At 38.2% G+C, this 26750-nt stretch overlaps 1 protein-coding gene across 3 annotated transcripts in view; it reads right to left on the bottom strand.

Moving 5' to 3' along the window:
- The window catches only part of TLL1 (tolloid like 1), a 170855-nt gene that overhangs the window by 14770 nt on the left and 129335 nt on the right, over positions 1-26750 (bottom strand). For 2 of the 3 annotated variants that reach the window (XM_059697778.1, XM_059697780.1), the window contains 6 exons: positions 26356-26481; positions 23948-24108; positions 20451-20631; positions 12374-12457; positions 8869-8994; positions 6529-6656 (listed from right to left, as the gene is read on the bottom strand). In XM_059697778.1, coding sequence (XP_059553761.1) covers positions 6529-6656; positions 8869-8994; positions 12374-12457; positions 20451-20631; positions 23948-24108; positions 26356-26481 — 806 coding nt within the window. The remainder of the gene's footprint in view (positions 1-6528; positions 6657-8868; positions 8995-12373; positions 12458-20450; positions 20632-23947; positions 24109-26355; positions 26482-26750) is intronic. The other variant, XM_059697779.1, reaches the window with a different exon arrangement.

Raw genomic sequence — 26750 nt, 5'->3', positions numbered from 1 at the left:
GATTAAATACGCTCTTTATGGATTTATGGTAGAGAATTATATGACATGTGCGGGTGTTTTGTTTTCTAAAAATATCCCATATATGAAGCTATAAATAACAACTACGGAACTTAGCAGAACTCTAGGCCATGACGCAGAGAATAAAATTAATTACTGTATGCTCCATTGCCTGGAATTTTGTTTCAGTTTTATTTGTTTTGGTTTTGTTAATCCTCACCTGAGGATATTTTCCCCCCATTGATTTTTAGAGAGAATGGAAGGGAGGGGGAGAGACAGAGAGAGAAAAACCAATGTGAGAGAGACACATCAATTGATTGCCTCCCACTCATGCCTGGACAGGTCTGGGGATCAAGCCTGCAACCTAGGTACTGTATCCTTGACTGAAATCAAACCTGGGACCCTTCATTCCATGAGCCGCCTCTCTATCCACTGAGCCAAACTGGCCAGGCCTGTCTTTCTTTTTTTTTTTAAATATGTATTTTTTTTGATTTTTTACAGAGAGGAAGGGAGAGAGATAGAGAGTGAGAAACATCAATGAGAGAGAAACATCGATCAGCTGCCTCCTGCACATCTCCTACTGGGGGTGTGCCCGCAACCCAGGTACATGCCCTTGACCGGAATCGAACCCGGGACCCTTCAGTCCACAGGCTGACGCTCTATCCACTGAGCCAAACCGGTTTCGGCAAGGGCTGTCTTTAATGAAGAATAATTCAACATAATGGAAAAGGTCCCCCAAAATTTGATGAGCAATTTAGTCTCATAAAACTAAAACAGGATGAAGGCAGAAATAATAGATCCTTCTTCTTATTCATTCAGAACTTTATCCCTTTCAACCAAGGTTCTTTTCACTGTGTAGCTATTACCACACAGTAAGTATCTCATGATTAAATACATGCCTGCACACACACTAAAAACAAGGAAAATGCAGTAATTTTCTATTGTTGCTGTAGCAAAGGGCCACAAACTTAGTGGCTTAAAACAACACAGATTTATTGTTCTAGGACTTTGTAGGTCAACAGTCTACAAAAATGGGTGGGCAGCACGTAGTACTTCTAGAGGTCCTAGTGAGAATCTGTTTCCTCGCATTTTTCCAATTTCTAAAGGCTGCCCTCACTCCTTGGCTCATGCCCACTGCCTCCACCTTCAAAACCAGCAGAATAACATCATTTCTCCTCTCTGACCACCTGCCTCCCTCTCAGAAGGACACTTAGGACTCCATAGAGTCCACTCAGATGTTCCAGGATAATCGCTCCATTTCAGGATCCTTCGTTTAACCACAGCTCCTTTTGCCATGTAAGGTAACACATGTACAGGTCTGGGGATTAGGGCGGGGACATCTTTGGGGGTTTGGGGAGAATTATTCTACCTGTCATAGAAAGTACGTCCAAATGTTTTCACTCTGCTTTTCAGGAAGATGAGCACAAACACTGATGATGACATGATTTCAAACTCCTTTACCCCTGACCTCCTTAGCTTGAGTCAATGACCTAAATCCCACAGAGCAAATACGGCCTGCGACCTGTTTTTGTAATTAAACTTTTACTAGAACGCAACCACGTCCATTCATTTGTGGATTGACTAGGGCTGCTTTCACAGAATTAAATTGTTGCAACATAGACGACACAATCTACAGTCTATAATATTCACTAACTGGCCATTTAAAGAGAGAGTTTTCTGGCAAGTAATCATTAGCTACATTTTTAATTGTTAGAATTTAAAATGAAATTCATAGGCTACACAAAACCTTGATCATGGTTGAATTAGATAATAAAATGGTGTAACTTTTTAATTATTAATCATTATAATTATGATTTGTATTTGGTTATCATACATCAATATTTATTATAATTCAACAAAGCATTATGCCAAATATTTTATATTCAAATTCATTTAATACATATGAAATTCATGAGCACTAGGTCCAACTTGTAGATGAAGAAATCAAGGCTTTAAAGGATAAGTATCTTCCCAAGATGACATGGCTAGTAAGTAGAAGTGCTATGATCTAGATCCAAGTCTCTTTGAGTTCCAAATATATGTTTCTAATCCCTCCATGTTTCTCTTGTATATTTATTTGGTCAATCACTGTACGTTTGTCTTACTAACATGATTGTTTTCCATTTAAATTATTACATATGTGCATATACACAGCAATTATGGATTTCTTTCTTCTCTGATGCAGGATGTTATAATTAAAAATATATTAAATGAAGAGACAGAATGCCTAGGCTCTAAGGTGTTGATAGGCCTTCTAGTTTTATAAACTTTGCCAAGACACCTCAACTGCCTGGGACTACTTTCTTATTTACTGATCCTGATTCTGAGAGTGATAATGAGAGTCATGTTTTATAGGAATGTGATTAATGGGGGGAGGAGGGTAGAGTGGAATCAATATTATGCTATTATTCAGAAACTTGAGGTGGCAAAAGTGTTTTAACAAGTCTTCTAGATAATTCTGATGCATGCCAATATTTGAGAAAACCTGGTTTAGACTGTAACTACTTCTACTAAGATCACAAAATCTAACAGTTAAAGCAAAGATCCATATTTGCATTACAGCTCTTCTTTTCCTTCTGAAAATTACCTCTTTAGGATAATAGTAAGTATGACCATTGTTGAACAGACATGCTTTACGTCCTGATCCTCAAGAAAATACTTGCATGAAAACTAAAGCCTGTGAGGTATGAAAGAACAGACTTAGAGTTGGAAGGAATGTTCAAAAAGCTGGAAAACATACAATTGAGAATGAATAAAGTATGGCCAAATTTAGGTACATCAGGAATTCTATTTCCCTGTGGCTATAGAAAGCTGGAAATAGTATTGCCTTTACTCTAATAGAAAAAACTATATAAATTAAAAAAATCACAACTTTGCTGAACACATCCAAGAACTGAAGTCACCGGTCAACCAAATAGTATCAAATCCACTGAATCTCGGGCCCATCCAAGGAGAGATGAGACATAAACATCTGCTCACAGTGACAGACTACAGAAGAAAGGAATGCTGGGTGCCATATAACTAGGTAAGAAGCATTCAGCTACAATTTTTAATGGATTGGTAAAGATCAGGTGTGAAGAGGGTAAGAGTCTAAAACTCCCGGGAGCTATAGACATGGGGAGTTTGCAACCACTGAGAGACTCTTCTCCATGACCTCAATCTCCTGTTCATGAGAAAGATTGTAGGCAGAGCAGGAGATGGCCAAGTGCATTCCTTGGTGTTACAGGCTTGGAAAAGGGAATAGGTCACTGCTGTGAGCATGAAGCCCTGTTGCAACTCTTTCTGAGAAACAAAGCCCTAAGCCTCAGGGGGTGGAGCAGAAAACCCTATCACCATCAGGGCAAAGGTATAGATAGACCTAGCGTAGCCAAAGGAAAGGTGTTAAAAAAACAAAACACTTCTGCCCCTGGGGAAGTTCTGGGCACAGGTTCCTATCCCAATAACATGAGAGGTCTACTTCAACTGTGAGAGGGCAAAGAAACTTTCCCATGGAAGACCAACTAGAGCCATAAGGTGGAGTTTGGTTGTCACGGAGACAAAAAATAGGACCACTGAGAAGGGCAAGCCCTCAGACCTAAAAACACAGCCTGTCTAAAGAAGAGACTGTGCTAAGACAATAAAGAATCCGCAGCCCTCACTACCAGACTAGCAAGCACCAAGTAATGAGCAAATTCAGTCTACCACTGAAAAAGGAAAAAAGTGTGGAGAGGGACATAGTTCATGGTGAATATAAATGGGGAAGCTAAAGATGAAAGACAAACATTGATAAAATACCTCTTAAATCTCAGCTTCCCATCTAAGAAAATTGAATTTGAAGCCAATGTTACATTGAAGATAATCATAGGAACAAGAAAAACCAAACTCAGCTTAATTACTGACTAGATTCACTCAACAACACCCTCTCCCTTATATGCACATACATTAATAGCCTAACAGAAGAGATGTGTCTACTTCCAGACATAAAGTCTCTACTATTATATACATACTGTCTGGTGTTGAATAAAAAATTACATGACACACATAAAGGCAAGAAGAAAATATCAATGTTAAGACATAAAATAACAGAACAGACTCAAACATGACCCTTTTGTTTAAAGTATCCAACAGAATTTAAAGTAACTATGATTAATTTGTTAAAGATTCTAATGAAAATGCAGACAACATGCAAAAATAGATGGGAAATTTCAGCAAGGAGATTTTATTTTGGAATGAATTGTCCTCCCCTCAATTCACATGTCAAAACTCTAAACCCCAATGTGACTGCACTTGGAGGGAGGTCCATTAGGAAGGTAATTAAGGTTAAATGAGGTCATAAGAGTGAGACTGTAATCCCATTAGTGACCTTTTAAGAAGATGAAGAGGCACAGAGCTCTCTCTCTCTTCATGTGTAAAGGCCATGTGAGGATAGAGCAATGAAGTACCATCTACAGGCCAGTAAAAGAGGCCTTCCTAGATGCCAACACTGACAGTACCTGATCTTGAACTTCTAGTTTCCAGAACTATGAGAAAATAAATTTTTGCTGTTTTAGACATTCTATGTTACTTAGTCATGGAAGACTGAGCAGACTAATAGACGTGAGAAGTATAATAATGGGTCAAATGGAAATGCTAGAGATAAAAAACATAATAAGAAAGATAAAGAATGCCTTTTACAAGTTTATCAGTAGACTTAGGATAACTGAAGAAACAATCCCAGAACTTAAAGATAGGTTCACAGAAATTACTGAAACTTAGACTAAGAAAGAATGACAAAAATATAACAGAGAATACTAGAGTTATGGGGTAAAATGAAACAACCTAGTTTATATGTAATTAAAGTTCAAAAAGGTGAAGAGAGACAATAGTGCAGAAGAATTTTGTGAACAAATAATGGTTGAAAAATTTTAAAAATTCACGACAGACACCACAATACAGATGCAAGAAATTCATAGAATTCTGAGAATAAATTACCACACACACACACACACACACACACACAACCCTAGATACATTGAATTCCAACTGCTGATAAAAAGAAAATCTTGAATGCAACCATAGGAAAAGGAATCATTACTTTCATGGGAATAACATTAATATTCACAACAGACTTCTTAGAAATCATGAAATTCAGAAACTAAGGAGTCAATGGTTTAAAGTGCAGACAGTAAAATAAAATCGTCATCCTAGAATTCCATACCCAATGAAAATGTCTTTAAATAGTGACACCACACAGATATACTGTACACAAAACATAAAAGGAAATTATTCAGAGAGGACTTTGATACCAGACAAAATCTGAATTTCACACTGAAAACAGTCTTCGGGAAAATCCATGTTCTCAACTCCTTTAGCTAACTGCACTGTTGAAAGGAATGCAGCCTCTCTATCTCAGCCCATAACTTCAGAGAGTGATCCTCTTAATCAGGACCTTGGACAGGACTGGAAAGCAATCAAGTTCCTACAGTGCTGTCATCTTAGCATCTAGCATCCTTCCAAAGACCAGCTGAAATGAATTAATGTCTTTGTTTGGAAAGTCACTAATATTTTTCAAATATGTTGACTGCAAGGAGTTCCATACCAGGAATATGAATGCATTGGTGACTGCATTAGAGAATTTTGTTATAATATTGCAGAGAACTACAGCCTCTTTATTGCCCCCAAAAAATAACCACTAAAGGAAAGAGTTCAAACAATTTTAAAATTAACATTATGGCTGGACTGGCCTAGTAAGCTACCATGGACTGATAGCCTTATTCTCTACACAATTTCTTGTCTTTTCTTATGGCAACTGCTAGATTATTTTGAGCCTTCCTAGCTGGCATTCCTTCATGCTTTTGACAACAGCATATTGTAGGAATTTTTTAAAATTTCTATATTCCTACGATTTTATTTTTTTTAATTAAACTCTTCATATATATTCTGTAGCCTGTAATGAAATTTAATATATACTATCAGATGACCAGGACAGAATGTGAGGCTCAAAGACTACAGGAGAGAGGACAAACATTACATTCATATTTGAATTTGTGAGAAGTCTAAGGATATCAGTATATGTCTAAAGAGGCAACTATAATGCAAAAAAGAGTATTTCATAAACCACAACACAAAATTACCTCTATTATTAAAAATACATATGCTTTGTATATAGGGCATATAGAATGGACACAGCCAGTAGAATTTACTATGCTGTGTTTAAGTGCATACTTACTGCTGTCCTGCTGATTTTTTAATTTCTTTTTTATTTTCTCCATTTGAAAACATCACTTTCAATAATACATTAGGAAGTAGAGCTGACTGCTTTGCAGTAACTTTGGTAAAGCATCAGGATAAGATCACTATATGAGAAGTTCATGAGTACCAGTACTATTACCTTGATTTAGAAAATCAGGGATTTGTTTCGTGTTAGTAGGAAAGCAAAAGAAAGAAAATCTGTTCCATCTGTCTTTCTTACTAACTCAATTCCATCAAATAAACGCATATTTTACTTCCATGTGTGAGCCATAGAAGACACGGGCAATCGGCTTAATAAACGAAGGTGACGTGCTCACTTACTAATTTGACTCGATGGCCTGGAGTGGCACTGATTTCCCATGTGCATTCCTTCCTGCTTGGGTACTTGTCTGGCCAGTTGGGACTGGTGATGAGGCCACTTGAACTGTGGATCTTCTGTTCACATTCAGCTGTGCCAGTAACAATAAGATCAATCAGTGCAGAAATCTAGCCCAGTATTGGACCAACAATAAAGCAGTTTATTTACCCACTATCCTACTGAAAGACTTTTCTGAATACTAACTAATCATCACTCCAGTGTCTGTTATCATATTCATGTGCTTTGGCACACATGTTGCTGAGCATAATCAGGCAATGTTTGTTTTCTTGCTTTCATGAAATTAAGTGTTTACAATGAATTTTATAAATACCTGAAAGAAAATAAGCTATTTAAAATGGTTGGATCTGTAAGTTCAGACTTTAAACGAGCAGCATATATTGACAATTAAGGATATCAACACTTGGTATGTGCAAAATATTTAATACAATGTCACAAACAAAAATCAATGGATTTTGACATTTCAATTAATTTTTTTCTATAAACAGAAAGATTATTTATAGCTAATTAAGATCATTGAGCCATTTTATGAATTATGTACTTATATTTCTCTCTCCTTTAGTTGAAATATACACTTGAATACTGGATATATTTCTATATATAAGGAAGTTTCCTATAAAATCCTTTCTTAAAAATATTTACTGTAATGAACAAACATTTATTTGCTACCTGTGAGCCCTGGGCTACACGCATACTCTGCAAAAGCTGTCTCTTTTTTTTTTTGCTCTGAATTGTCTTCCATATCTGCAAAATGACTGGGCCTGTTCCCAAGCCTGTCAATTTCATAGATACTTTACCAAGTTACAAATATCAGAATCTCTAGGGTTCTGCATTCACACATGAAAGGGAAAAGAGGTGAAAATCTTGCTTGCCTATGATTCTGGGTCATGTCAGTAGCTCAATGAAAACATGGGGAGAAAAATAAACTCTTGACTCATGACCATATTAGAATAGAACTGAATGGAACAAGGGTCATTTCACGATACTATGTGAATGTGCATACAAACAGTTGCTATCTAACTGTGGTTCTAGACAGGTACCTACCAATCCACATGTGCTAATGACACAAGCTATAAAATCTGCCTTAGTAATTCTTTCAAAATAGGCATAAATCCAAGTTAAGTAGAAAATTCAGGAGCAGACCCTCAGCAACAATGATAGCCAATATGAGCTAGATGGGCACACGGAATATGTATTTAGAAGAAGTAAAAAACTGAATAAATATTTCTTGTGCTATCTAGCTCATATTGGGTATCATTGTTTTTATAAAATATTGAAATATTGTAAGGTCTGGGGTCCAAAACTGGTAGGCTACTGTTGTGCTACTAGTATGTTTCCTCCCTCCCTCCCTCCCTCCCTCCCTCCCTCCCTCCCTCCCTCCCTCCCTCCCTCCCTCCCTCCCTCCCTCCCTCCCTCCCTCCCTTCCTTCCTTCCTTCCTTCCTTCCTTCCTTCCTTCCTTCCTTCCTTCCTTCCTTCCTTCCTTCTCCCTTTCTTCCTTTTGCTAAAACCAAGACATAAAACTTTAAATGGCACAGTATCTCCATTTTCAAATGCTTTCTATCTGGTAGGCATCTGAGTTTGACTCTCCTGGTATTTAAAGTGGCATCACTCATATAGCACATATATGAGATATTTTGGGGAGGGAAACTAAACCAAATGCAAAGCCTTTAGCAGAAATTCAGCTTAAATATGTAGACTGTCAAAAGGTCTGTCCAATGAAAACCTGGGGATAACGTGGTCCTTTTCTGGCTGCCAGATGGCATCATAGCAGCAACTACGTCTGTTATACAAAGTTATTCTAATTCTACCCATGTGTGAAGTGCAGACTCTTTAGGTAATATGAGGTTTCCAATAGTTTGCCTTGGATCTTGGACCACTGCATGTGAGTGTGTGTGTGTGTGTGTGTATGTATATATATGACATTTGAACACTCGAAAGTGATATCACTCACTGATACAAAGAACTCTACCTGGAAGCAGTGTTTTACCCAAACGGCCTAAAATTCTAGCTGCTGTCAAGAAAAGAACACTCCTGAAATCAGAAGCATGGAACAGAGTGTGGAATTTCGGAGGGAAGACAGGGGAGGGTGGGTGGGTGGGAGTTAATCAACCAAAGACCATATATACAAGTATATATATATGCAAAACCCATGGACATAGATAATAGGGTGGTGAAGGCTTGGGGCAGAGGGCAGGGTTGAGGGAGGTCAGTGGGGGAAGAAAAGGAGACATATAATACTTCCAACAATTAAGATTTTTTTTTAAAAAGGACACTCCCTTCATACCTTCCTTGCAGTCGTGTTTATTTTCATGCAGCACAAATCCATTCCTGCACTGACACACGTAGCTTCCCACCGTGTTGACACATTCATGTTGACACCCACCGTTATCCTTTGAGCATTCGTCTTTGTCTAGCAAAGAGATAGCCCCATAGTTTAGTAAGTAGCTTTAAAAACAAAGAATATCAAAGAAGAATCATTTAGTTGCAGTTAACACAGGCAAAGGGTAAACTAAGCCACAGCTTACCCTGTTCCCAACAGAAAAAGAGGACAAAAAAACAAAAACAAAACAAATCTTAGTTCTATCCAGTCCTTGTTTAGCTTGGCGCCTTGTACCATAAATTGAGGGTCCAAGACCATTTGTGCCAGGATGAGAACTTGTAGTCCTCTTTCATTCCTGAAGTAAAAGTTTTGAGTAGGACATAGAGAAAGAACAGATCTTTTTACAACTAATTCTGAACATTTACAGTCAATATTTAAAAATAAATGTAAAACTGTGAGTAGTTTGAATAAATGCAAGATATGGCATTAAAGTAGAGAGAAATTCTTCAATATATTAACCATGGTGTTTAGATAGAGGCTAAACAAGGCTCCAAGATTTGTGTATAATCACTTGAAAAATTAGTTAGTGTAACTACTCTAGTTGATTTTTTTCATTAACATTGCAATTAGGCTAAGTATTGATGAATCTGGACATTTCATAATATTCTAAGACAGAAAAAGGCATCAACAGACTATCCTAAAGAAGAAAGCTAATTTATATCTATTTTAAAAATCCACTCCAGCAGCCTAGTTTATTAATAAGTAATTCCTTAAAAGGGCTTTTATTGTGCTAGAAGCAAAGGTTAGAATGGGAAATATGAGCTTTAAGAAACAGCCAACAAATGCACGACAGGAACAAAAGCCAAACTAGAGTGGCAGGCAGTCAATCCAGGCAGAGGCACCATCAGCACCACATCATGTCCCTCAGCTCTTAGTCCACGGCTGGCTTGTCTGTCAAAGTCGACAGATTGCTCATGACACACATATATGATGACATGTCACTCACACTGTCATCACTCCCACACCACAGAGAACAAAAGGGACCCACGAAGTAGTATCAGGAGTTAGGCTGAATTCATAATTTACACTGTCAACTGGTTTTCCTAAAGGGAATTTGTGAGCTCATGGTAGGTCACAAGTTGCAAATACTATATTTACATTTTTATCAAATCACTAGTCCCTCTATGAAGATGGGTTTAAGAAAGATGTTTTTGTCCAAGTATCTGAGAGTGATTTTTAAAGATACATCTATTTTTCCCCTTTTGGAGACTGATTGCATGGCAGAGTCCATACGGCTCCTGGCATATATTCACTGGTAATATCAGAATATTCCAAATAGAAGCAGGCAGTCCCAAAGTTTTAAAGAACACTATCAGAATCAATATCTCTATGATTTATGTGTATTCTACCTATCTTTAACAGTTTATTACACTTTTAATATTTACTATGGAGACTAAAGAAACACATTCAAAATGTAGAATAAGGAAAATTGCCTAGCACCAAACACCAATATGTATAGAAATTAGAATTTAATAGAAAATGAGCCTGGTAAAATTGAGAAATTTATAATAATTTGGAATCCCTACTCCCTTATTTGCATCAATAGTGAAAACTATAGTTTGAGTTATTAATGATTAATGCAAAACAGGTGGATGGTAAATCATACTTTCTGCCACCATGGTGGCAGCTACCTCCATTTTCTAATTTAGACAGTCAAGCAGTAAATGTTCTAAATTTATTGTTTTTATGTACCTTTCCAGAGGCTCTTAAGATCCCTCACTCTCTCATGAGTGGATATAGAATACACTTCATGTTTGTTAAGTGGAAAGAGCCAATATAAAATTTTCTGGTGCCAGAATTTCTTACTCTGCAATAGACACCATATTTCCAATGAAAATGTTTATATAATGATAGCTTGTTATACTTAAAGTAAATCTGACAAAGCTAACTGTAGTTGTACTATAGGTCAACCAGACTTGAGAGATGGTTGAAAATCTAACAACTGTAAGCATTGCCTGAATCCTCCTTTTATCTGGATCTGTTTGGATTGCTATACAGAAGATATAAAACTGTTATAATTAAAAAATGAATAAACACAAGTTATTATTGCTGAGTTTTTAAATCCATAGTCATTTCATCATGAAGATAATTCTAACACAAAATAAATATTTCTAACATTGAAGCTTCATTCTGGTGGAAATCTTGTCACTAGGTTATATTTCTAAGGAGGATTTTTTTCTTCAGAGTTGATAGAATATAATCTGACCTGTGGTAATGATAACTAAAGCGAAATAATGTTGAAAGTAAAACCAATCAAACTAGAATAGTGGTATTTCATAGCCAATTATTCATATGTCTGTTGTGATTGAAAAATAATAATTTAAAAATAATTTTTAGAGGAATGAGGAAAAGGAGGAAGAGCAGAAGGAGGAGAAAGAAAAATATTTTATATATTCATTATTGTCTAAGTATCTATTACACTTTAGTTTCCCCATTGGTTGGTGTTTCCTACCTTTGTCCCAACATCTAATGTCAATCAATATAATCAATGTTACATAAAATTCAGGATATATGCTAGAATATATGTATGGATTAATCTAACGTTTAGCTTAAATTCAAAAGTGGACTAATCAAAACAGTAACTAATAGCAGCAGAGGAGTCATCATGCCCAGCAAAGTAGCGTATAAAACTGTGCCCCCATGAGTCAAATGTTCATATGAAAAGAGAAAATTTCAGTAAACATTGAAACACTTAAAATTATCCCAATGTCTTACATCATTCAGATAAAGGTATTTAACTTAATATTTCAAGTTGTCTATGAAGTAGTAAACATGGTGAGGTTATTAAAACACACACACATTTGCTTGAATAGAAGTATATACACTATTCTAATGAAAGTGGATGTAATTTCAGAATATCTATGTTGATGAGAAATAGCAACAATATAAAATACCTAATTCCACAAGTATATTCTAGATTTCTTATGCATGAAAGGTCATCAAACCAGGGGGGAAAACTATTAGCAAACACAATTATGTTTTCACATTTCTTCTCTTAGGACACAAATTACAAATATTTTGAACAATGAAAATCCAAAGGAGAGAACCAAGAAGGGGGCAGCATTTTAAATATTTCTCAGAATGTCTGTATAATAAACTTAGTCATTGAGAATTTGATCAATAGTTAATTTGAAATTTTCTAGCATTTTCATACTGTAGGCACAAAATTTTTTAAATAGTTTTTCTATTAGTGAGAGAAATAAATGTTTTATTGAGTAGAAATAAAAACATTTATTTTTTGCAGATGGAATGAGCCTCCTTCATTGGAATGGACATATCTACTTTCCATTCTTTCATGTTAGATGAAGGACAGTCCATTATACGAGGCAGAGCAGGTGGCATTCCCCACAGAGGCCTGCAGAGCATCTCTGAGACTATCAGAGGCCATCAGTCTAAGAATAATACCTACTGGATGGAACTGAAGTGGCAACCTGTATCAAGGTCTTGCAAGATTCAAAAATAAAAATTTTCTCTTTGCAGAAAGCTTCTTTGTCTGTAGGAAAAAGAAGGGTCCATGCACCACAACAGAAACATACTGTATAAAAGCAGTAAACTCCCAATAAATGCTCAAATATAAACAGACCCATGTACACTGGTGCACACACACTGCCATGCATGTGTACACACAGACATCGCATACATAGATTTTAGCACAAAACTACTGAATAAATAATCACCTTCAGAAAAGCACTACTAAAGTATGAGCCACGACAGAGACAATTTATGCTTTCTAAGATATGCAAATATTTAAATATCATTAATAATAAAAACTTAGAACAATTCAAAATCATAGGAAAGTTTTATGTTCCCATTTGAAATGAAGCACACCAATATTTAAAGTTTTGTTAGAATAAAATTGGGTTGAATTTCTTCTAAAATATCGATGACCATTCCATGACAGAAATAATGTATAGGAGGAACAATGTAAAGAAAAGTCTGTATATGGTGAAAGATGAATAGGGTTAGGAGCATATCAGTTTAAACTACTTCAGTTTAGCGATAGAATAACTGCACAAATCATTTTATCTGACTCCTTTATTTACTACAGACACAAACCTGGGAGTCAGGAAATCTGGGACGTATTCTATTTGTTTCACAAAGCAAGTTACTAGGTCCATCAGTAACAGATTACATTCCCATTAAAGTTACCCATGAGGAAGACTGCTTTTAAATGAGGTTTATTCTTCAAATACTAAATACTTTAAAATATTAAATCAGACTTCATATGTGATGGTTTCTTAATTTTATGAACATAGACATGACAGGAAATTGATATTAATGACTGCTAATAAGTTCTTAGACTCATTCTTCCATTTCCCAGGCCTATACAGTGCTTTTAAAACGAAAGGTTATGTGCAAAAATAACTAACATCTCTGTATGATTATAAATATTTTCATTGTATACTGTACATTAAAAACCTAAAAAACATTTCCTTGTCTTTTTCCTTGATGCATCACAGCAGAAAGAAAGCTATTATTGACTCTAAATAGCTTTCCTCTTCAAATAATATGGAATCACCTATTGTCAAATATTGTTTCTTCTTTTTATTGGCTCCTTTGATAATTGTTCTTAGAAAAAGAATTTGAAAAAATAGTTGAACATGGTATATTACTCATTATCTACACTAATAAAAGAGAAAAATGGTAATTGGCGTACGACGATACCCTTTTCATTGGCTAATCAGGGCTATATGCAAATTAACTGCCAACTATGATTGGCAGTTAACTGCCAACAAGATGGTGGTTAATTTGCTATGCAGGCACAATGCAGGGAGGCGAAAGGGAATGCAGGAAGAAGCCCCCTGCCACTGACAGTGATCGGAAACCCAGGGGGGAGCTAAGAGCTGGGGGGCTGGGCACGGTCGAAGCTGGCAGTCCCGGGAGCTAGGGGCCCCTTGCCTGGGCCTAAAGCGGAGCCCACGATCGCGGGGCCGCTGCAGTTGCGGGTCCCCGCTGCCCGAGCTGGACGCCTAGGCCAGAGGCGTTAGGCCTGGGCAGGGGCGGAGCCTGCAACCGCGGGGAGCTGGGGGTCCCCTGCCCAGGCCTGACACCTCTGCCAGAGGCCTCAGGCCTGATCAAGGGGCCGATCCGGTGATTGGTGATTGGAGGGTGATGAGGGTCAACTCCTCGGGCCAAGGCATCAGGCCTGGGCGGGGTGCTGAGCCGGGGATTGGGGGGATATGATAGTCCCCTTGCCCAGGCCTGAAGCCTGGGTCAGAGGCGTCAGGCTTGGGCGGGGGGTGGAGCAAGCGATCAGAGGGAGATGGGGGTCCCCTGCCCAGGCATGATTCCTGAGCCAGAGGCCTCAGGCCTGGGCGGGGGCCAGAGCCAGTGATCGGGGGGAGATGGGAGTCCCCTGTCCAAGCCTGACACCTCTGGCGGAGGCGTCAGGCCTGGGCAAGGGGCTGATCAGGTGATCAGAGGGTGATGGGGGTCTATGCCAATGGCTGAGGCATCAGGCCTGGGCAAGGGGCAGAGCCAGCAATCGGAGGGGTGTGGGGGTCCCCTGCCCAGGCCTGATGCCTGGGCCAGAGGCATCAGGCCTGGGCTGGGGGCAGAACCAGTGATGGGGGGAAATGAGGGTCCCCTGCCCAGGCCTGACACCTCTGTCAGAGGCGTCAGGCCTGGGCAAGGGGCCGATCCTGCGATTGGAGGGTGATGGGGGTCAACACCTGAGGGCTCCCAGTATGTGAGAGGGGGCAGGCTGGGCTGAGGGACACTCCCCCCCCACACACACACCCAGTGCACGAATTTCATGCACCGGGCCCCTAGTGTTTTCATAAATCCATAACCACCTCTGAAATTTTTAGAACACTGGTTACAAACAGAACCATTTAAGACTACGTCTTCAGCCCTAGCTGGTTTGGCTCAGAGGATAGCAATGATGGTGAACCTATGAAACACGTGTCAGAGGTGACATGTGAACTCATTTTTTTGGTTGATTTTTCTTTGTTAAATGACATTTAAATATATAAAATAAATATCAAAAATATAAGTCTTTGTTTTACTATGGTTGCAAATATAAAAAAATTTCTATATGTGACACGGCACCAAAGTTAGGGTTTTTCAAAATGCTGACACGCTGAGCTCAAAAGGTTTGCCATCACTGGGATAGAGTGTCAGCCTGTAGACGAAAGGGTCCCAGGTTCAATTCCAGCCAAGGACACATGCCTGGGTTGCGGGCTCAATCCCACCCCTCCCCCCAAGTAGGGGGTGGGCAGGAGGCAGCCAATCAATGATTCTCTCTCATCATTGATGTTTCTATCTCTCTATCCCTCTCCCTTCCTCTCTGAAATCAATACAAATATTTAAAAAAAGATTAAGTCTTTATAAAATATCCCTTAACAGATACACTAGAGTAATATTTATTCAATTGTCTATAGTAAAGTAAATATTGCAAATTAACTATCAAATTAAAATTATAAAATTTAACTGAAAGTACATATTAATATTAACTTGTATTACTATTTATTAACTAATCAATAAATAGATGAATTTTAAATTTTCTTAACTCTCAATGATCAAAGTGTAGTAGGTAATGTTTGCAAGCCTAGAAATATTTTGGGTACCAGGTTGGTAGAGATATGATATGTGTTTTTCTCCTAAAGTTATTTTTATATTTCAATATAATGAAAACTGAGAAAACTTGGGGAAGAACTATAATGCACCAACTCTCCATCTTAATATAAATGTTCCTGGTATTTTTGCATAGCAGCTTTCAGGGTTGCTCCCACTCACATCTTGGCCATGTGCATAATGCACAGATAGTTTTCTACCGAGTTTTCCAATCATATTTTATCGTAGATAACTATTTACACATGGAATCATTAGGTAATCTTTATCATTAAATTAATACATTGCTATCTATTATTATACTTGAAGCATTATTAAAACTCAAACAATAATTTCAATGTGAGTAGCACCTATCTATTAAAATGGGTGATCTTTTGTAAATTCTGATTTTGTGAGATGATCATAATTAGGACATTAAGTAACAAGTCCTTATTAGTTACCATTTCTTGATAGCACCACACCAGCTCTTTACTACAAATATAATGCTTTTATCTTCCCTTTACCTGAGCAGACATATTCCCTAGGAACTTAAATGTGCAATAGATCTACTTACTCATCCAGAACCACAGTATTCTAAATATGAATCTGACAAGTGCTAAGACTTTTCAATACATCAAAAAGAAAAAAAATACTGAAAATTTATGCTCAATGGTAATTATCTTGGCCTTTACAAAATAATTATCTAATAAAAGGGTGAAAAGTGTATCTGGTGATTTTTCGGGGCACCAATATGTTCAGTGTAACATGTAACTAATGCCATTTGCAAAGGGCATGATCAGCTCTTATAGTTGAGACAAACCAGGAAAAATGGTGGGTTTCCGTGCTCTGAGACACTAAGCAGCTTACTCCTCAGCTGCTTTATCTGTCAAATGAATATAACAAAGAGAATGTCACAGCCTTATTGTGATTATGAGAGGTAATGTGTGTCTGCATAGAAAGTTCCCAAAATGGCAGCTATCTGACGGCTTGGGGTTCAACTTCCCCTTGAACTTCGTTGTTCAGCGTACTTTACTACCAACACGCCATCAAACAATTTAGGCTAGACTCTATCAAAATGAAGTGTTGTCACCTAGTTGACTTATAATTTTTAAATACATCACTGATAAATACTAAAAACAGAGACTATTTCTTAAAATCATCTGCATCAGTAAATGTGATTTACAGCAAATTGACTATTATGAGCTTTAGTACTAAGGTACTCAGATAATTTTACAATTATATGACTACATAGAGACTGGAGTAAAGACTATGCTCGCCCTGTGCTGAGAACAGCATCTTTTGTATGTGCCCTCATATCTCTATTACAGGGGTCCTCAAACTTTTTAAACAGGGGGCCAGTTCACTGTCCCTCAGACCGTTGGAGGGCCGGACTATAGTTAAAAAAAAAAAAAAAACTATGAACAAATTCCTGTGCACACTGCACATATCTTATTTTGAAGTAAAAAAACAAAATGGGAACAAATACAATATTTGTATTTGCATGTGTCCCGCGGGCCGTAGTTTGAGGACCCCTGCTTATAAGAATTAAAGTAGCATGCCTAATATTTCAGTACTACTGTTCTAAAGACATGAACAAATAACCTGTCTTTATGATTAGGGAAGTTTTTCCTGACGAAAAATATCAGAGCATGAATTTTAAATATTCTGATAACTTTAAATTTAATTGTGCTTTGTTACCAGTATACATAACATGCACCTTTAGAAAAAGTATTATTAAATAAAATGAATAACCAATTTAATGTGAGAGGGATCCTGAATAATATTAATATGATTATCAAATGTATTTATTTTATAATTTCAATTTTTAAAATGAATAATTTGGGGGCTCTAAGTAAGATAAGAAGCCTTATCTCTAATGACTGGAAACCTAAAGTTTGCAGCATCCATGATATTTTTAAAATAGCGAAGACTAAGGAAGTCTTTTTTCATTGAAATAGGATACTAAAAGTCTACTTTGAATAACATAAATCTTAAATGAATGCCTCAGAACAATTTTTAAAAGGCAATTAAATCTGGGGGAAGGAAGGGAATGAGAACAAGGGAATCAAATCCATTGTATTTTGAATGTACTTTTGTGTATGACTTGAAGCTCAGTGGAGCTTGTGAACCATTAACTTCAATTACACTGAAGACTCCAAACAAATCATTGCTATTGTAAATCTCATTAATTTTAAACACATGGGGACTGGAATAAATGGACTTTGAATTAACTCAATCCAAATTACCTAATATTAAAATATAATTGGAATTCAGTTGCTGTAAATTGCTTCCTAGTCTAAAAGGCAGAACAGATTGCTATACTAAGGTTTATTACAATTTTATCTAGCTTTAAAATTTCATAATAATATTTCTATTAGGTATGAAATGGGAAACCAAGGTAATTTTACTGATGTTTCTATATATTTTCTTAAAACTTGGGAACCTTTTATCGAATTTCAGCTCTTTAAGAGAGAAATTTTACTGTGAGTTCATTAAACTATTAAATTCCAAACACAGAAGTGTCAAATGCTAAATATATCTACTAATACACTGTTTTTAGTAAAATGATAATTTCCTTAGTTCTAAGTCTCTTCCTACAATAACTTCTATGGTGATGAGGCAAAATGTGATTTTAATATCAGCTAATAATAAGGATCCTATCTAATAAAAGAGAAACATGGTAATTGGCATACGACCGCTACCCTTCCCATTGGCTAATCAGGGCAATATGCAAATTAACTGCCAGCCAAGATGGCGGCCGGCAGCCAGGCAGCTTAAACTAAACATGAGGCTTGCTTGCTTCAGTGACGGAGGATTCCAACGTTCCCCGCCTGCCGCTGCAGGCCTCTGAGCTGCAACTCTAAGCAACTATGTAACAAATATGGAAGCTAAACAAAACCCCAGAAACCTCTTTAGTCCGCCAGGCTTCAGCCAGCAGGATCGCACCATTGTAAGCAAAGGCCAGAAACCTACTTTCAGCAGCGGAGGCCTAAGAGCTGGAGCCAAGCCTCAAAGCTAAAGCTAGCCCAGAAAAAAAAAAGAAAAAAGAAAAAAAGGAGCGGTTGGGAGCTTCGGTCACCCCCAGCCTGAAAACAGCCCTCAGCCCCTCACCCAGACTGGCCAGGCTCCCCAGTGGGGACCCCCACACTGAAGGATGAGTGACCAGCTACAAACAGCCATCATCCCCTCACCCAGACTGGCCAGGCACCCCAGTGGGGACCCCCACCCAGATCCAGGACACCTTTCAGGGCAAACCAGCTGGCACCCACCCGTGCACCTGGCCTCTACCCTATATAGTAAAAAGGGTAATATGCCTCCCAGCACCAGGATCAGCGGAGCCGCGAGACCTCCCGGCACTGGGATCAGCGTGACAGGGGGCAGCACCCAAACCCCTTGATTGCCCTGTGGCTCTGTGTGTGACAGGGGGTGGGGCCACAACCTCCCTCTCCACCCTGCTCTGTTCATGACAGGGGAAGGCGCCCCAACCCCCTGATCAGCCCTGCTCTGTGCCTGATAGGGGGGAGCTCCCCAACCCCCTGATCGACCCTGCTCTGTGTGTGACAGGGTGCGGCGCCCCAACCCCCCCACCCCCTATGGGCCCTGCTCTGTGTGTGACGGGGTAGAGCCATAACCTCCCCTTGGCCCTGCCCTGAGTGTGAGAGTGGCGGCACCCCAACCCCCTGATCGGCCTTGCTCTGTGGGTGATAGAGGGTGGCACCCCATCCCCCTGATGGGCCCTGCTCTGTGTGTGACAGGGGGCAGCACCCCAACCCCCTGATTGGCCCTGCTCTGTGCATGACAGGGTACAGAGCCCCAACGCCCCATGATGGGCCCTGCTCTGTGAGTGACAGGGGGCAGTGCCCCAACCCCCCGATTAGCCCTGCTCTGTGTGTGACAGGGGGTGGTGCCACAACCTCCCCATGGACCCTGCCTTGAGTGTGACAGGGGGCGGTGCCCCAACCCCCCAATCGGCCCTACCCTGAGCGTGACTGAGGGTGGCATCGCAATCTCCCGATCCACCCTGCTCTGTGCATGACAGGGGGCGGCGCCCCAACTCCCCAATCAGCCCTGCTCTGAGCCCGACCAGGGGCTGCACCTAGGGATTGGGCCTGCCCTCTGCCACCCGGGAGCAGGCCTAAGCCAGCAGGGCGTTATCTCCCGAGGGGTCCCAGACTGCAAGAGGGCACAGGCCAGGCTGAGGGACCCCCCCTCCCCACCGAGTGCACAAATTTTTGTGCACCGGACCTCTAGTACATATATAATAATAAAAGAAGTATATTGCTAAATAGTAAGAATTAAAAAATAGGTTTCTAAAATGAGACCACAGCCCTGGCCATTTCTCTCAGTGGATAGAGCATTGGCCTGCGGACTGAAGGGTCCCAGATTTGATTCCGGTCAAGGGAATGTACCTTGGTTGCAGGCACATACCCAGTAGGGAGTGTGCAGGAGGCAGCTGATCGATGTTTCTCTCTCATCGATGTTTCTATCCCTCTCCCTTCCTCTTTGTAAAAAATCAATAAAATATATTTAAAAATAAATAAATAAATAAAATGAGACTACATATTCTAAAAACAAAGATAAATTATTTTGAAAAGGTCTGACAGTTTTTGGACGTTTGGTATTATTATCCCCATCCACTTGTGAAGAGTGAAGTCACTGTATGAAAATACTATTATAGTAATTTCGTATTACTTATACCAGCCTTTACCATGTTATATTAGTTTATATAATATCTAAGTGTTTGAGAGCTACATTTCAATAGGGCACCTATTATTAACATTCTGCTTTTACGTAAAAAATTGTTCATCATAGGATACATGTTCATGCATTCTCTGTACCTCCAAGTTACTTTCATGGAATAGGTAACATCATTATTTAAGCCAATCCACCTTGAAAATGTGTGATATGCACATGCAGCTTGTGAATATTGATACCTGAGAAGAAATGCGCTTTGAAGCCCTTCTTGGATACAGTGTTGTCAGATTTGAACTCAATTCTCATGTTGTTGAACTGGGATGTGATCACTTCAGGTACTTCAGCACCACAAAATTTGCCATGCAATTTAGAATCAGAGGAAAGGCCACTCCAAATCTCCACATAATCGTATTTGCAAACCTAGTAAAAAACACACATGGTCATTATAGTCACAAGATTTGGAAGTATCAGATAACTGACATTTTTTTTTATTGCTTAAAGTATTACAAAGAGTATTACATATGTCTCCTCCCCCCCCCTTGACAATCCCCCAGCCTCCCCAGTGTCTTATGCCCATTGGTTATGCTTATACACATGCATACAAGTCCTTCGGTTGATCTCTTACGCCCCCGCCCTAATTTTATTTCTCAATTACAGTTGATATTCAGTATTATTTTATATTAGTTTCAGGTGCACAGCATAGTGGTTAGATAATCATATACTTTACTAAGTGGTCCTCCCAATATTTCAAGTATCCACTGCCACCATAGTTGGTTATTACAATATTATTGAGTATATTTCCTATGCTGTATTTTCCATTAAATTGGAATTGATAGGTAACCAAAAAAATCAAGGAAAGGGCCCAACTATGAGACAGAAATGTGTGCTTGTTTATATATATTTATAGCATATATCTTATATCTCTTTTTAAATGTTCAAATATTTAAGTTTTCACTAGGAACTGTGAAAAAATTTGTCATTTACTATCTTATTCAATGCTGACAACAGCTACATGAAATTTAGTCCATGAAGTAACCATTAGCAATAGACATGATCTTTTCTATTGTAAAGATGAGAAACCTGAGGCTCAGAAATTTTATATAACTTGCCCAAACTTATACATCTTATACATTGCAGTGTGGTGATTGATAACATGGACTTTGGCTTGGTCCAGACCTGCCTCCCAGAAACTTCATTCTAACCAGAACAGCACCGTTAGGAAATTTCAAAGTGAGACACTGGTATATAATAAAAAGGATCCTTTGCCTTTCAAACTTATCAAACAAACTGATATTTCTTTAAAAAAATATTTTTATTCATTTCAGAGAGGAAGGGAAAGGGAGAGAGAGATAGAAACATCAATAAGAGAGAATCATTGACCGGTTGCCTCCTGCACACCCCGGACTGGGGATTGAGCCCATAACTCGGGCATGTGCCTTTGACCAGAATCGAACCCGGGACCCTTCAGTCTGCAGGCCAATGCTCTATCCATTGCGCCAAACCAGCCAGGACCAAACTGATGTTTCTTAATTTCTTTGAATTGCTCGGCAGCATTGCTGCAGGACTACAAACAACAATAATTCTATACAGTGAGATGGAGGCAGACATTTCTACTAAAAAGAGATAGAATTTATATGTAATATACAAACACCACCAAAGTGGCAGAAGCTAAGTGAATGCCAGGTATTCTTAAGCAATCTTATGGCCACTAACAGATGTTTCCATCATACAATTCTAAAGTTTCGACAGGGCACATTGAAGAACACATCTTGCATGAATGACCTTATTACAAAAATGTGTAATTAGCAAGTGTAACAATGCATAAGATTGAACCCTGGGGTATGATCTGTACCTTGTAATATGTCAACTCAAATTACTGGTTCTTGGGGTTTTAATTAGGTGATAAATTAGCAAGATATTGCTAGAAAAAATGAAATGATTGTTCTATCTACTTTGTTACAGCTGCATCTTTTGTTTAGAGAGGCCTCTGACATTGGATAGGAGAATGTAACCAAGGCCAAAGTTGTCTGACATGGACTTTCCTTTTGGATATCCATTTAATGAATAAAATAACTACGTTTTAGCTAAACTCAGTATTCTATACAGTCAGGTTTTTATGCATGCCTTTATTTTAAATAGTTAAGACATCCAACTATGAAAATACACAGAATTTTGTAACATCCTTCCACACAGGGACATCATTATAAGTTTAAGACTCTGAGATATGTTACTGAGTCTGAATGGGTTTTCCATGAATAAAGACCATTACAATGAGAAAAATGCTTTTCGAACACAAATCTCCATTTACTTAGAGCCACCTCCCCCACCCCACCCCTGCTTCCTCCTGAATATAAACTTCAAGCCTTTTTAGGAACATTTATCAATGAATGAATCAAAACGTCCTATCTGCCACAACCAATAGCTTTAGGGAAAACTGAAAGAATAGAAGTCATTCAACACAAAGTTCATATCAAACCACAGCACTGGTAGGGAGATTCCCATTTTCAAAAAGTGTCACTCATATGAAAGCTCTTCTGAAAATACTATAAAATATTTTCGCCCTGACTGGTTTGGTTCAGTGGATAGAGCATCGGCCTGCAGACTCCAGGGTCCTGGGTTCAATTCTGGTCAAGGGCATGTACCTTGGTTGCGGACACATCCCCAGTAGGGGGTGTGCAAGAGGCAGCTCATCGATGTTTCTCTCTCATCAATGTTTCTAACTCTCTATCCCTCTCCCTTCCTCTCTGTAAAAAAATCAATAAAATATATTAAAAAATATTTTTGTCATTCAAAGTTCCTCTACATTTCATATAAGACTAAAGGAGAAGAATGTTCCATGTGGATAAAGTATGTTGTGAATATAAACTGTGGTCTTTCCCATCATAAAATGTATATATGACGTAAAGAAGATCTCAAAATGTCCAGTGAGCCCTAGAAGTCTACAGTTCTCTGAAATACAAATGTTAATCACATTTCAGACTTTAATTTCCTTTAAGGAAACACAAAAAACAGCAACTTCTTTTTACCTTGAAGCCATTAGTAAGAGGTTTGAAATCACACAGAAGCACCTTTCAAATAAATCATTTCATTTGTTTAAATGTGGTCACCTGACAGAAAACTGTACCTTCACTACAGTAAGTTTTTGTAAAGGAAAGATAGCATCAATTAAGTGCATTTTAATTGAGGTTAAAAATATTAATTTTGTAAATCAAAGACAATATCAACTAAAGGTACCTTTTATTAAGGGTAAAGTATTAACCTTCCCTTATTTGTGAACAGGGAACACATTCATAATAAAATACTAGTTATGTAATGAAAACATATCCATTGCCACAAGTCAAATATATTGGCTTCTCCCAAAAGAATATTTTTGTTATGACTCAACCAGTGGATTTTGGTTTATTTTCATTTTAGAAAAGTCCATGTGACATGAAGCTGACCTTAATGTTCTCAAAATTCTTTAATAAATCACAAATGCTGCATATTAATACACAAAATAAAAAAAACCCCTCAAAGTAATTTTCAGTCTCCCTGAAACAGTCTAAAATATTATCCAAGGCCAACAGGAATTATAAGCAGTTGCAGAAATGAGCAGTACAGCAAAGAAAGACTATAATATCTATACCATTGTACCACCAAAATACATTCTTTCTTTCCTTACATTTTTAGTTTATCAGTTTGCCTTCAGGAAATCCAAAAACACAATAGAAAAAAATTATATTTGTTATTCACTTACTTCATTGCCCTCCAATTCAAAAAACTCAAACTTCACAGAAATTCTGTACTGAGTTGGCGCAACCACTTGCCACACACAGTTCTTATTAGGAGGGTACTCCTTGGGCCAACCTGGAGTGGTTATGGTGCCATTAAGTTTGGTGAGAAGTCCACCACAAGCCGCTAGAAGAAAAGAAAAGGAAACCATTTTTCCTTAACAAAGTCATCTTAGCACCTTCCCATTGATAACCCAACATCTCAGCCTTAAATTTCAACCATCTTTCAGATTTTTCAAGATGTAGAGCATTGCAGTCTCTGTTCCTTAGACTTTAGTACAACTATTTTAATCATCCTAGTCCCACTTATAAACTGCTATTTCGTAGCATTGGAACCAAGCAAAGTATGGTTGTACTACAGCATTTTAGATCATTTTAAAGTTGGGTGATCAATATAAGGAAAACTGGGTGTCTGCATCCTTGTCTTTTTTAAAGATATATTTTATTGATTTCAGAGAGGAAGGAAAGGGAGAGAGAGAGAGAGAGACATCAATGATGAGAGAATCATTGACTGGCTGCCTCCTGCACGCCCCACCCTGGGGATTAAGCCTGCAACCCGGGCATGTGCCCTTGACCAGAATCGAACCCAGGACCCTTCAGTCCACAGGCCGATGTTCTATCCATTGAGCCAAATCAGCTAGGGCTCATTGTCTCTTAAATGGATATAATAATATCTACACCCTATGGTAGTTGTGAGAATCAATGAAAAGTACAGGTAAAACACAATGGGGTCTGATGCTGTAAGATCACCATCAATTGGTTATTCCTTTATACTCTTTTTTCCCAACACAAGCAATTCTTGGAAACAGTTGTCTGTGTAGCAAGCAAGATAAACTATACTAAATATAACATAGCTATTATTAAAAAAAATCCAATTAGAAGTATTTTTTCCCTTTTGGATGAGCTATTTAAAAGATGTACTATTTATGTTACCATTCTTCCTCATTGAGAGGGAGTTCAGCAAAAATCAGGGAATCCAAGAGGAAGCTAAGTGAAAAGAATATGTATTGTATGTATTTGGTTTACAAATAATTGCTAGGGAGTCAAGAGTTACCTAAAGTAACTGTTCTCTGCTTTCATTGCCCTTGTGTGTGTGTGTGAGTGTGTGTGTGTGTGTGTGTGTGTGTGTATGATGGGACAAAAGTTGGTTTACAGTTCTAATATATGAAACTGTTTATTCTTATATTATTATTTATTATTGCATTATTTTTCATATGAACACTGTAAACCTATTTTTGTCTCTCTATCTATCTATATACACACACATACACATATATACACATATATATACACACACACACATACATATACACACACACACACACATGCACATATATATCTTAAGCTTAAACTTTTAAGAAAAAACAGAGTCCTTGATTTTATAAATAGGTCACTGGGGTGTGGCATTTATTCATTAAACAAATAATTCTGCCCCCTTTGCCACTTTTTATGTCCTCTGTTACAGATACAATAGAGAACAAGGTGTTCATGTGTAGGGAACTTACATTTTTGTTGGAAACAAAAATAGCCTCAATACATACATAAACATGAATAATATTAAAATGTCTCAAGTTGTACGAAAATGATTGTGGTAGAAATCTTCAGAGAGGAAAAAATGAGGAACAGAATGGAGGAAGCAGATCAATTTATGTATTTTGTCTGTCACTCGAGCATGAGGGCTTCAGTGTGGAACAGGGGGAAAGGAAGAGTCAGCTTTAACTTCTGAAGGAAGAGATCATAGGACATCGCAACAAAACACCGTAGAGAAATCTCATCTTAGAATTACAGAGGAAATGCAGAAAACATGACAAAATGTCTTTGTTTATGAATCTTTTATTAATAACATGTATTCAGTTCCTGCTTTATGTCTGACTGTGCTGGATGCTGGAAATACAAAGATGACTAAGAGTCAGGACTCTGCAGTTCAATAGGGGAGACACACCATAAATTATGTTTAAGAAAATGTAATAGTAAGTGATAGATGAATGGACAGGAGGATAAAAATATAGGTTCAGAGAGAAATAAAAACGGAAATAAATAGTTAGATAGATGATAGATAGATAGATGATAGATAGATAGATAGATAGATAGATAGATAAATAGGTAGATAGGTAGATAGGTACATAGGTAGGCAGACAATTGGCCTGGTTAGTAACCAAAGGTGGAAACAACTGATTTTAAAATGAGAAGCCAAGCAGTTTCACATTAGCTGTGACTAAACATTGAGTCTTACTAGTTGAGGAAAGAAGTTATGATAGGAAAGGAAAGGAAGAGAGAAGGAAAGGAAAGAAAGAAAGGAAATGAGACTTTAATGAAAGAAAGAAATTAGGTAGAGGGTTTCAGCAGGGAGCGCCAAGTGCAAACCCAGTCATACCTTCACAGCTCCTTTTGTCAGGCCCCAGCTCATAGCCAGGCTCACACGCACACTGGTAACTTCCCAGGGTGTTCAGACATCGCTGCTCACAGCCTCCACGGTCAGGCTTGGCACACTCGTCTTCCTCTATAAAGACGGCATGAGTTAGAGAATGAGTGGAGTGTTTTGTTTTTATATACTAAGGTGTAAGGTTTTTTGAAATTATGATATGCTTAATAGCTCTGGATGAAAATGAGCCAATTAACAGCGTCAACAAAGGAGAAGGAACAATTTGCAAGCCCTTAATAGATGAAAAACAAGAATTCATGTCACTGCATCCTAAGAACATGTAAGAACCAAGAGAAGTACTAGAAACCTAGAGCAGGGCCAACTGCAGAGCACCGTATCTCAGACAC

This window comes from Myotis daubentonii, chromosome 5, assembly GCF_963259705.1.
Source record: "Myotis daubentonii chromosome 5, mMyoDau2.1, whole genome shotgun sequence".
In the NCBI taxonomy this organism is placed as follows: domain Eukaryota; kingdom Metazoa; phylum Chordata; class Mammalia; order Chiroptera; family Vespertilionidae; genus Myotis; species Myotis daubentonii.
Note: the sequence above shows the minus strand (reverse complement) of the source record. Positions and strands in the feature narration are given on the sequence as shown.